Here is a 13,093-nt window from a genome sequence, read left to right on the forward strand (position 1 = left end):
ATCCCAGGCAGCCACTTGCAGGCTGGAACCTGCTCACAACCCTTTCAAATACTCTTGCACCACACTTTCGGGTTACACCCCACTGGTTGAGCATTTCCAATACACTGAAAGATGATATACACCCCACAATTTCCACATTATCCTCCTCAGATATCAAGCCATGCTTAGCAACTCAACTACTGACACTATTTGCCAGCACCTTTTTGTAAGGAACAGTCTCTCTCGCTCTCACAAAAACATCAGCACAAACCCACTTAGGGAAACAGAAAAACACTCTAAAACATCAAAGAAGCAGAAAACAGACACAAAAAACAAACAACCCCCCCACTAAGAACATGACACACACACATTGAAAGCATGGGGGGAAATGGGAAGCAAGCATGAACATACCAAATTCCCTAAAAACTCAAAATCTGCTGTTAACTGCTCCATATATTAGATTACATTAATCACTGCCATCTGATTTCTTATATAGCCTTAGGCAACAAGTTTTATTCCACCGCATCAATTATTCAGAGTCTATGTTAAAAGATGCATGCATTTAGTAGGCTTTACTTCTTATACCCAAACATAAATTAGATTACCATAACATGTATTTCAACAATTCTTGCCATAAGTAGTTCTTGAAGGAGTTCTACTGCATCTGGCTGCCAAAAGCTTCCAATCTAGATGGTGAAGGAAAAAACCCCACACACACATTACAAATGCCAACAAACAGAATGTAGTATTACCTACCGGCATGGATTTCCACACAGACAAGGGCAGATCTTAGAAAGTGAAAACGTAGTAATTTTTAGGCATTTATATTTAGAAATATTGTTGTACCTACATCATTATTGTAAATCAAATCAGTTTTATTGTGTTGATAATACTTTTCCAGAGAACATAAGCTTTAACAACTTGGAGGGAAGAGGGGAAATGCCAAAGGAAACTAATGGAATTAAACTCCTTCTTTCATTCTGATTTCCAATTTATGGGATGATCCAGCAGCGTCTACAGAACAGACATGCATAGAATGCTTTTGTACATGCTTGTAACTATATCTATACATATATGTAATCACTTAACTGAAAACACAGTTTACATTGCACGATTTCAAGTGAAACTTTTGTCAAACCTCACATTATCATGAAATGGTTTAGTATGACACAAAGGCATTAGTATTTAATCTGAACCACTACCAAATTTAACATTTACTCACTGGTACTGTTTTATAGAGCTGGCATGGGATGCAAAACGGAGGTATTTCAGCATATAACAAAGTTGGATAGAGATGACACTGAGGGATCTTTTCAACATAGCCATAGTCCAAGTATTCCACCTACATAAAAAACAAAATTTCTTTAAGAAAAATGTTCTTCTCTAGCAGGGGTATTAGACAATACTTTCAACAGATTGTTTTTTTCTAAAAAGACAGAACTCGTGATTGTGATGGCCAGAACCAGAGGGGTTAAATCAATAAATATATGCTTTTGGAAAATCTGGTAATTGTCTGACAGTTAATATTAGCTAATGCAAAGCTTGCAAGTTTGCAACCCGCAAATGTAACTTGTCTGTCATAAGTTTAACCAAAGTGTTGAAACTAACTGTCTGCACTGACCATGAGCCCCAAAAATAAAACTGCAAACTTCAACTAATCTAACAGATCTTACTTAAAGTTCAACCATAACGACAAACCCTGACCACAAAATATAATTAGCATCTTTCGTAAATCCAAGGAAGAGCTGAAAAAGAGGAAGAAACCAAGGGGTTGAACTTGGGCGGAGTAAATGCTAATCTCAAACCCCAAAGTGATGTGGTGTGATAATGTCTCTGATGGCCAAGAGCTCCTGAATTGACAAAAATGCTAAAGCACACAAAGATAAAAGATACAGACGCTGTTTTGTCATACAAAATAAGTTATACAAGAAAAAACAAACTTACCCTGATAGCACCACCAACGACTTCTGTAACTTTACCTCGATACCACATGGTATCCGGTCCTCTTATAACGCAAGCTTCTCCCTTTCTCCAACAATATGGTTCAAGAAGACCGAGACATTTGAAGTTACTTTGTATATCAGCCATCAATACGTTTAATACTTTTTCTGAATAAAAATGGGGTAAAACGGAATTTTTTAAAAAGTGGATATCAGATGTCTTTAGCTGAATTGTTAGAACCAAAAATAAAAGTTTACATAATGTTAAGGTTGAACCATAATAATTTAGAGTAAAATACACAGCTTTTTTCACTGCAAATTTCAATGCACATTTTTATTCCTAAGCATCTCCAACTGGGCTGGGATTCTTGATTTCAAGTTCTGATAATTCTACTGTTCTGGAACAGCAGCAATAATTTCAAGATTATAAAATGGAAAATATGGAAATACTGTAACTGTATAATACAATCCCTAAATTAGCTAAAATAACTTCTAAAAAGTAATTTATTTACAAAAAAATCTTAAATTTGAAAAGTGTAATTTTACTACTGAATATCATAACAGGATAAAATATGAAATCACCACGTGTTTTATGACAATACGGCTGCTACTGAAAATACAAGGTTGCATATAGCATGCATCTCATCCCAGGTGATGTGTGGCATGTGGCCAGGCCCAGCCCAGCCTGGCCCAGCTTTTTGGCACTCATTTTAGTACTGTATTGCAATGCCAGTAATAAGTATACCATAAGGATATTTTATTTTCTATACATATAAAATCTTACCTAAAGATTTTGGTATTGTATAAATAGTTCCATCATCTCCAATACAGCTTATTAGAGCCTGAAAAGTTTCCTCATCTGGTACAAGGGGTGGTTTATATACTCTGTCTGGCCTTGACTTTAGCACTGACTTTGTTTTGCATTCTTTGGTTTCATTTTGTTCACTTCTAGAAAAAAGAACTTCTTGCTTTGGAACAGAAGTTTTTGGTATACTTTCAGTTTCTGGAGTCAGCTTGTTTAAGACTGAGCTCTCTTGCTTCAAACCAACTTCAAGATATTCCTCTGGGACTACAGCACTTGTGTCAATTTTATGAACTCTAACAGATTCAACACAATAAATCAGAAGATCAGGTACTTGCAAGTGAGAAAGAATAAAAATTAGATCATAATTTGATGACCACAGTTTAAAATCAGTTCTCAGTCTAAATAGATAACTACAGAATGCATTTGAATGTAATGGTGAAAGAAGATATTACCACGCCAATTTAAAATGCTATCCTGCCTACAGAAGGTTTGAAATACAGCATGTAAATTTCCAATGATTTACTAGTTTAATATAATACCAATCTTTGTGTCAACTATGATGGCAACTGAAGATATGAAAAAACAGTTATATTTAACCCCCCCCCAAATATTTATACCTTCTGTTTCTGAGAGCCAAGCCTTTTGAAATAAGATATTCAGAAATATCAACAGACTGTTCTGCTTCATCTTTGCAAAATATTTTTACAGGTAACGGCTGAGTTGCATCTTTTTCCTGGGAGAAATTTAAAAGGTCACACAATACAATCCAACTTAAAAGTTTTCTTAAATACTGTTTTATTTTTACTGTTTGTCATATCAGCAATTCGCCTAAGCCTTTTACACAGGGCACTGTTCCTTGCTTAGCAACTTTTCTTTGTTTACTGATCTCTGCCAGTGTTTCAACTTAAGTTTTGTATTATGGCAATGAAAAAGGGCTTGAAGATGACAATTTACTGCAGAATGGATAACATGATGAGAAAACAGGTGTGATTAAAGAAGTTTAAAAAATGGAGAAGAAATAATTTTAAAATGTTGAAAGCATTATTATAAAATGAGATTAAGGAAATGCTATTCTGAATGTACGTGTGTGTATATGTATATATATATTAGCCACCAAACCATGGTAGGGTGTAGCCACTATTTTTGTTGCTCTTTCCCTGTCTCAGCTGCCCTCTCTCTTGGAAAACAGTGCTAACCTCAATTCCTGGATATTTACTATATATATGCACATAAAAAAATACAGTATATTTTAACCAAAAAGTAAGGCACCACTTACATAAAATTAAGAAAAGCTGGAAAAATTTCAAAAACACAAGTATTGGGAACAAAAATAAACGAAAGAGCCATCATTTTAGTAGCAAATATCCTATAATGAGAACATCAATGTTCTTGAAATTATCTACAACAATCTTAGTGAGGTGACAAAGTTTATATATAACCATGGCAAAATCTACATGAGAAATAAGGAGGTAGTAAAATTACTTTTAAAAGAAAGATATTTTAAAGATAAAATATCTTGATTTTACTGATACCTAGGCATTCAGAAACGGATGGTAGTAAAGTAAGTTAGAAAGCAGTGTTGAGTAAATTCACTCAGCTAAGAGGACTAATAAAATCTTAAGCATCTGATCTTGTGGCTTCCACTGATGTACTAACAACCTTTATTTCATCAACGGTAAAATCATCCCTTCTTTTACACAGGGAAAGCTGATCAATAGCTATATCCAAATTAAGAAGAGACAGAACTTTATCACATCTGTATTTTAGAAGCACCACAGCTTAAATCCATCTCACATCGCCTCAGTAGAGTCTAACTTAGTGTGCAGGAGCTATCTGAGAATTCTTTACTGTGGAAAAAGGAAAGTTTTTTTTGTTTTTGTTTTTTGGGTTGCCAATTTTATTTCTTTCAAAAGAGAGAGAAAAGCCATGCAAAGGAAATTCTATCACTGCTTAGGTTTGCAGGCCAAATGGTAAAAACTCTGGTCAGCAGTTTCAAAGGCTGCTGCTGACAGAGCTTAAATAAAAATAAAGCCATTTAAATAACATCTACAGCAAAAAGGTGACAAATAAGAACTACAGTCATGCTCTATCTGAACCTAAAAAGTATTGCAAAGTATCAAGAAAAAGTTAAATTCAAAACCTACTATTTGATGAGAGGCTCTCTAAAAAGAAGAGAAGGCAAGAACTGTTAAGATTGTAAGCTTCAAGAATGTCAGGTCCTTGCTTAAGAAAATCTGGAAAGTGTTGCTCCCAGATATGTAAACTAAAAGAACAAATCTCAGCATGGAATACGTAACTAAATGCCCTCTCTCTTCCCTAATCTGGGACAAATTCCATTGCATACATTTTCATTACAGACCTGTATGATTATGGTTGCTACTGCTCCAGTTAGGTAACATGAGATCAAATCACAAGCCGTTGCTGTCCACTGCTCACTCCCACCAGCTGGTCTAAAATGTAAAATTAAAATATGCTTTAGTAAAAGCCTCATTTTCTGTTGTCCTATGATCTTTAAGGCTTACATATAAAACACTCACTATCAAGACTGTAATGGTTTTATAGACTATCCAGATTGACAGGAAACAAACCAGGTATTAAAAGTCAACAGAAATGGAAACGAAGCAATGCCACTACCTGTTGCAGGTACAAAATGGTATTAAAGATAAAAACTAAAGTACTTTAGGAAGGCCTCAGATATATGAAAACAAAATTTGCACTACATCCTTGTAAAGAAAGCATTCCAGAAATGTTACAGAGGGTATGAAAAGACATCGCACTGGGCCTGTTTCATCCAAGAAAAAAAGTTGTTCCTTCTTAACTGTTGTGTACACCTTTTCAAGTATTACTTTGTTGCGTGGCTGCTTCTGTCGATAGGTGGCTAGCAAGAACACACAACCCAGCATGCCTCGCAGTCACCAGAGGTTCCCAGGGATTCCACAGTGGGTGGAAACCACCCACTGGTGGGAATGCTTCAGTGACTGGATGGGACCACCCATCCACTACTGCCTCCTACTACTGCCACCACTGCTGCCATGTTCCTACCATGCTGCTTCCTTGGGTCTGCTGAATGGACTTGCCCATTGACTTGTACGTGATCTTTGCCCAGCAGGTCATGGTCACCCAATGTCAGCAGCTTGTGCTCCCAGATATGTGGTAACTGGACTAGTGGCAGCTCTCATCAGCAAAATCAGCAAGGATGAATGTTTCAAAAGGGAGATGACTATACACCTCCTGGATTTCATATTTAAGCACAGGCTATGTGTCCAGTTCTACCTCTCTCCCAGCACAGGCAGCCCCAGAGAGGTGCTGGCTAGTGCAATACAATGCATCTTAGCTGTTGGGGGAGAATCTCCAAACCAGTGGAATGGTTCTTTTGCTTCAAGATGATGAACAGCAATGGATGGAAGTGGATCATCCTGGGCAAGGTACACGACACCAGGTTGTTCAGAAACACTGCTGTCCCTGAACTGATGGAGGGGGGAATTTGCCCCTGGCATGCCCGATGTCAAGGTGTTGGAGTGACTCCAACAGTGGGTTTGCCTACCTAGCTTATGAAGCTGTTGATGGATTGCCCAGATGCCTGTAAGGTGCCAAACATACCTTGTCATGCATCCACAGATACATCTCAAGCAGGTCCAAGGAGGTGATACTCCCCCTCTATGTGATAGTGGTCAGGCTGCAGTTGGAGTACTGTGTCCAGTTCTGGGCGCCGCACTTCAAGAGGTATGTGGGCAACATGAAGAGGGTCCAGAGGAGGGCCATGCGCATGATCAGGAGGCAGCAGGGCAGGCCCTATGAGGAGAAGCTATGGGACCTGAACCTGTTCAGCCTCCACAAGAGAAGGCTGAGGGGGAATCTAATAGCCTGTTACAAACTAGTCAGAGGGGACCAGCAGGCACTGGGGGAGTCCCTGTTCCCCCGAGTACTACTAGGAGTGACTAGTAATAATGGTCACAAGCTGGCAGAGGGTAAATTCCGATTAGACATCAGGAGGCTCTACTTCACTGTCAGGGCGGCTAGGATCTGGAACCAACTTCCAAGCGAAGTGGTGCTGGCTCCTACCCTGGGAGTCTTTAAGAAAGACAAGGTGTCCCAGGGAGCCGAACAATAAATGGGACTCACCTGCAGCTCCCAATGAAAGGTGCATGAGGCGGAGGGAGGAGCCCGCGTAGCTCATTAGCTGCCTGTTTATTAGGTTACGCCCAGTCAGTGACATCATGGAGGAACGCTAGCCGGTGGCGTTAAAAACGACAGTTGCAGCTGCGAAGGGGTGGATAGCTCCAGCAAGGAGCAATGCCCAGCCCCACCGATGAGGGAAGCGGCGATGGTAGCGGTGAACAGCGTGGCAGCAGGAGAGCTGGCAAAGGCTCCGACAGAGCAAGGACGGACCCTGCAGCTGGAAGGTGCCCCAGACGTCGAGGGTGCTGAAGGCACGGCTACAGGGAATGCGATGGACCGGAAGCTGGAGGGCAGCACGACCCACAGGTGGGGTGCCGGAGCAACAGCATGCAGAAGCAGCCGCACCAGGCAGGAGAGACCCCAGGAGAGCCCCAAAGGGGTGCAGCCGGGGCGGGCATTGCCGCCAAGCTATGAGGTAGTGAGCCGGAGGAGGGACCGGGAGAGCAAGGGGCCCAGGACAGACCAGAAAGGAACTGAAAAAGGTTCAGAATAGCCTGCTCCGCAAGTTGAGGAGCTGAGTAGTTAGCTTTTCCTTTTGAGGTTGGAGTTGTTGGGTAGTCGTGGCTGAAGGGGACAGAGCTGGGGCAATGTCCTTATAAAGTAAGGTTGATGGGATCTCGGTGAGGCCAGAGTCCATGCGGAAAGTCCCGTTCTGTGCCTGGTGGGGAGTAGGCAAGGAGGGCTGTGAGCCGAGCTTGCTGGCGGACACCACGACAGGGCTGACGGCCACTTAAGGGCAGACCGGTGGGTGTCACTCCATGGCTGGAGAATAAGAAACAACGGAGGAAGGACGCACTAAAGGTGGCGTGAGGCTGGGATGCAGGGGTGGTGGACCCCCGTGAAGTGACCATTGAGGGATCCTGGGCCACAGAGTGTACTGTGAGCTGACCCTTGACACTGAGGAACATCAAGTCGTGGCAGACGAGAAAGGGGTCAGGGGCACGGGGAAAAGAGAACTGCTTCGACACCAATGAGATCCCAACAGGTGTGTGACATCTACCTACAGGGCTAGAACCACCCGAGAGCGGGTGATCGAAACCCAGCGGTCACACAAGGCTTGACAATCACCTTGCTGGGGTCCTTTGACCCCAGTACTTTCCTGCCATGGCAGGGGGTCGGACTTGATGATCTGCTCAGGTCCCTTCTGACCCTACTAACTATGAAACTGCTTAACTACTATCTCAGCAGTTGCCAAACACCTGTAGAATGTACACTGTAAGGCTCACTGGAGGTCTCTGAGGATAGGCCTGGATGCCCTGCTCTCTCGTCTCTACCTGCACCATGCACAATGTCTGTGGAACCAAGATGGAATCCATTCCCAAGGCAGGGGCACTGAAAGCAGATGTAGCCCAAGCAGTGGGTAACAAGCAGGAGGAACTCACCCTCCTGCTGGCTGACACCAGACCGGACATAGTGGGGATTACGGAAACGTGGTGGGATGCAACACATGATTGAGCGGTGAATGTCAAGGGCTATAGGCTGTACAGGAGGGACAGGATAGGAAGGAGAGGTGGGGGCGCGGCACTCTATATTAAGGAGGAATACACATCCTTGTCAATTAGCAAGGAGTCAGGGGAGGGGCACTCTGAAGTGCTTTGGGTTAGAGTACAAGGCAGTCAAGGGGAAAGAGACTTAATGGTGGAAGTCTACTACAGACCTCCCAACCAGGGAGAAAAGCTTGACCAGGAATTATTGGGTCAGCTCACAGAGGTAGTGAAGGCTAAGGATGTGGTAGTCATGGGGGACCTGAAATTCTCAGACATCTGCTGGGAAGAGCAGTCAGCCAGGTCTGAATGCTCACGTAGGTTCTTGGCCAGAGTGTAGGACCTCTATCTAACCCAGGAGGTGCACAGCCCTACCAGGGGAGATGCCTTGTTGGACCTAGTGCTGGCCACGGGTGATGACCTGGGGAGGGGGCTGCGGGTGCTTGACCACCTGGGCGACAGCAATCATCGCCTGCTGGAATTCACCTGGACTTCCAGAAGGCTTTTGACACTGTCTCTCACCCTGTTCTCATTAAGAAAATGGGGGGCTGTAGACACCCACACAGTCAAATGGGTCGCCAACTGGCTGGAGGGCCGCACCCAGAGGGTGGTAGTGGACGGGTCCTTCTAAACCTGGAAGGACGTGAGCAGTGGGGTTCCGCAGGGCTCTGTCCTCGGGCCCGCACTGTTCAACATCTTCGTCAGTGATTTGGACGAGGGGGTAAAAAGCACCCTGTTCAAATTTGCTGATGACACGAAGATGTGGGGGGACGTGGGCACACTGGAAGGATGCAACAGGCTACAATCAGACCTAGACAGGTTACAAGGGTGGGCGGATGAGATTAGGATGGGTTTCAACACAGACAAGTGCAAGGTGATGCACCTTGGGAGGACCAATTGGCTCCATACCTACAGGTTGGGGAACTCCACTCTTGTCAGCACGGAGGCGGAAAAGGACCTTGGGGTCATCACTGACTCCAAGATGAATATGGGCCGGCAGTGTGGGGATGCAGTCAGGAAGGCCAACCACACCTTGTCATGCATCCACAGATGCATCACAAGCAGGGCCAAAGAGGTGATCCTCCCCCTCTATGCAGCACTGGTCAGGCCGCAGTTGGATACTGCGTCCAGTTCTGGGCACCACACTTCAAGAGGGATGTCGACAGCATGGAGAGGGTCCAGAGGAGGGCCACTCGTATGAGGGGGCAGCAGGGCAGGCCTTATGAGGAGAGGTTACGGGACCTGAGCCTGTTCAGGCTCCAAAAGAGAAGGCTGAGGGGGGGATCTTGTGGCCTGTTATAAACTAGTCAGGGGGGATCAGCAGGCGTTGGGGGAGTCACTGTTTCCCCAAGCACCGCCAGGAGTGACCAGGAATAACAGTCACAAGCTGGCAGAGGGTAGGTTTAGGTTAGATATCAGGAGGCGCTACTTCACGGTCAGGGCAGCTAGGGCCTGGAACCAACTTCCAAGAGAAGTGGTGCAGGCTCCTACCCTGGGGGTGTTTAAGAGGAGGTTAGATGAACATCTTGCTGGGGTCATTTGACCCCAGTATTCTTTCCTGCCATGGCAGGGGGTCGGACTAGATGATCTGCTCAGGTCCCTTCCGACCCTAGAAACTATGAAACTACGAAACACACATCCACATGAGGGGCTTTTTAAAAACTGTATTCCCTATATGCTAAGGGAATCATGACAGCCATTTAAACAGTTTATTTTATAGAAAGTGTACTTATGTAACGGAACATGCAAAATGTAACCTGCTTTTGAAGTTTTTTTTTTGGTGGTCTCTGAGTGTGGTCTCTGGGTGTTAACAGAGGTCATATTTGTTTTGAGTGAAACCATTTTATCCCAGGCCAAGCTGCAAACATACAGACATATGGGGAACTGGTCTAGGGCAACCCCTTCACATGTATGTGAAATAAAGTGTGCTAATAACACTTTTTTCCAGGATGCAGTGAAGTGTATTCTATATGGTTGTCACAGTCCAGTGTCCTGGGACAAGCAGATCACTGCTCTTGCCCCAACGCCAGTTGCTATTGAACTTGGGATGGCCACTAGCTTGCAAGGTAATTCTACTGCTTGGAGATTACAGGTCACAGGTAGACAAGCCATTCTGGCGGCTTGCAGATTTTAGGAAGTGTTTACAAATTGACTTCTTTACAAATCACAGGCCGCACATGCCACAGGTTGGCCACCCTGTCTCAGTTGATTAGGAAGATCAAACTGAGTTAAGAGAAGAGGTAGGGATGAACAATAGAAAAAATATCTGTCCTATAACACGTAACTTATTCCAAAACACAGAACCTCTCTCTTTTAAGTTTTAGTGGTATGCAGTAGTGCCCTTTGAAAAAGCTTCACGAGAAAGATTACCTTATATCTACCAAGGAACACTCCAATGCTAGTTTTCTCATTCTCTTCAGATTTTCCTCAAGTTCTCTTAAACAGATGACATTCACTATTTCTTTTGTACCAAAATCAAGCAGCACTACCTGTTAAAAGACAAGAGACTGAAGAGAGCTGAAAGAAACTGAAAAATTCTTAAGGCAAGTTGTATCTTGTAAAATAAAATGACAATATTGTGCACATACAGCAATGTAAAACATACTTTTAAAGCTTAATTGAACACAATTCAAATTGTGCTGAAATTATGTTGTTTTCTTACTTTCAAGTGTAAGATTCAGATCTTTATTACTCTTTATTTTTATTGTTCAAACTGCTGCATGCACTAGACACTTTTCTTCCAAGAAGCATTCCCAATTCCCCAGACTGTATCTTGACTGCTTGATTTTGCAACCTGTTCCCTAACTTTGTTTTCTAAAGTGAGCCTCTTTTTCCTTTCCTCCTTTTGGATTTTGATCAGACAGTAATTTTCTTGCAATAACGCAATTAAATATTGCCAAAAGTATGGAAGTCAACATGAAAGTTGGAATATGACTATTGTTCCTAAGAGATATTTTAAACTAAAATTTAAATCAAAAGTATGATTTCTTTTAAACAACATTTACCTCTACAGTGGTGTCAGAAAGAACTCTGCTAATCTGGCCTCTTTGCCACTGTTTCATATCACATTTATGAATAGCACAATACATGCCAATTTCCCACTTCACTTGCTCAAACATGGATTCTTCATAGATACCAGTCATCTTTTCCTGTAAACTGACATTCAAAAAACAGAGATAGTTATCCATTTTAGTCTGAAGTTAGGCAGAAGGCAGGGCACCTTTTAGATCACTCATACAGCTACTACCTACAAAACTCATGACTCTCTGAACAAGCGCCACCTATAAAAGGTACTCCTCTGCCCTGTCTTATTTCAAAACCATGAAATCCAGATTAACTTCTTCCATGACCAAAGATGTAGTGTCTCATATTATTTATCCAATCACTTTTAAAATATCATGAAGTAATGCTTCATTTACTGCGTACACAGTACTGACCCTAGTAACTATGTAGTGAAGTTACTGCATTATCAAAATGAATTAACTGAATTCAAAGAACTCCATCCTTTAGATAGCATTATTTCTAAGGCATTCTTAAGAAAATATATTTTGTCTTCCTATGGCATCATGAAACATAGCTATAAAAGAAATCCAGGTGGCATTTATACAAGTAGTAAGGGAAGGGACAAAAAAAAGAAAGGCATAAAACAGTGATTAGCATAGCAGCTTACTGTGGACAACTTATAACTGTATAAAATGGCTGTTGAATATTAATATAATTTTACAAAGTTGTTACATTAATATGCCTTAGCTGCTTCCAAGTTTTCACCTGTTGCATGTTGTAATTAGGTAAAATGACTGAATTTTACCAAAGGTACAACCCAACCAGAAATCTGTAGAACTCTTAGAAAAAAATGTATTACAGTATGTTGTCAATGAATATTCAAATTGGTGATTGACATCATAGAAAGAATACAAATGAAAGAGCCAGAGTGCAGGTTTTTGGTCTTTTTGGTAATTTTCTTTGGCTCTGATCCTAATCACTGGAATCAACATATTAAAATTTTTTAATTGATTTGAAATGGAAGCTGGATAAGGCACTTAATTTCACATCATATAAATTTAACCAATTATTTTAAAGGGCAAATCTATTTTCTGTGCCAGTACATATTTTTTCCAACAAACAATAACCAAAAGCTCAACCCTTTCAAAACCAGTCTAAGTACTCAAATGCAAAAGGACAGCTGAAAATACAGTATTTTTGTTTTGTGTGTTTGGCAGAAGGTATTCTCTAAGGGTCTTGCTACATGTGGCACTTTGAGCTGCTCAAATGTTAAATCGGTGTTAGTGCTAGCTCCAGTTTGGAGCAGTCACACCCTAAGGCTAAAAATCTTCTCTGACTGTCCCCCACTTGCACAGCAGTAACTTATCACTAGAGGGCTGGCAAACAAGGCTGTGACTAGGAGCTACAGCTGTGAGTTACTATTGCAGGGCTGGTAAACCAGGACATGCTTCTATCCCTGCTGTAGTTGGGGGTGGGAACATGAAGCTGGATGTTAACATAGAAAGTTAATGGGATGGGGGTGGGTAATTGAAGGTAGAAAGGAAATGGGGGTGGGGGAAGGGTGGTGAAATGAAGGAAGTCAGCCACTGAAGGATAAAATAAAACGAAGTAAAAACAAATTCAAAAAGAAATAAAGTAACAGTGAATTAAAAACGGTCTTGTGTTTTAATAATTTGGGATTTGGACTTGGGGCATGGGGGTGG

The 13,093-nt window shown here is 42.1% G+C and overlaps 1 protein-coding gene across 1 annotated transcript in view; it reads right to left on the reverse strand.

Annotated features, from left to right (window-relative positions):
- RNF17 (ring finger protein 17) overlaps positions 1–13,093 on the reverse strand; it is a 111,445-nt gene that overhangs the window by 29,348 nt on the left and 69,004 nt on the right. The window contains 8 exon segments of the mRNA XM_090031753.1: positions 585–672; positions 1,194–1,321; positions 1,924–2,087; positions 2,704–3,017; positions 3,342–3,457; positions 5,084–5,174; positions 10,758–10,876; positions 11,393–11,543. Coding sequence (XP_089887879.1) covers positions 585–672; positions 1,194–1,321; positions 1,924–2,087; positions 2,704–3,017; positions 3,342–3,457; positions 5,084–5,174; positions 10,758–10,876; positions 11,393–11,543 — 1,171 coding nt within the window.

The sequence above is a fragment of the Crocodylus siamensis genome, chromosome 1, assembly GCF_052110815.1.
Source record: "Crocodylus siamensis isolate JL-2025a chromosome 1, ASM5211081v1, whole genome shotgun sequence".
Lineage (NCBI taxonomy): Eukaryota > Metazoa > Chordata > Crocodylia > Crocodylidae > Crocodylus > Crocodylus siamensis.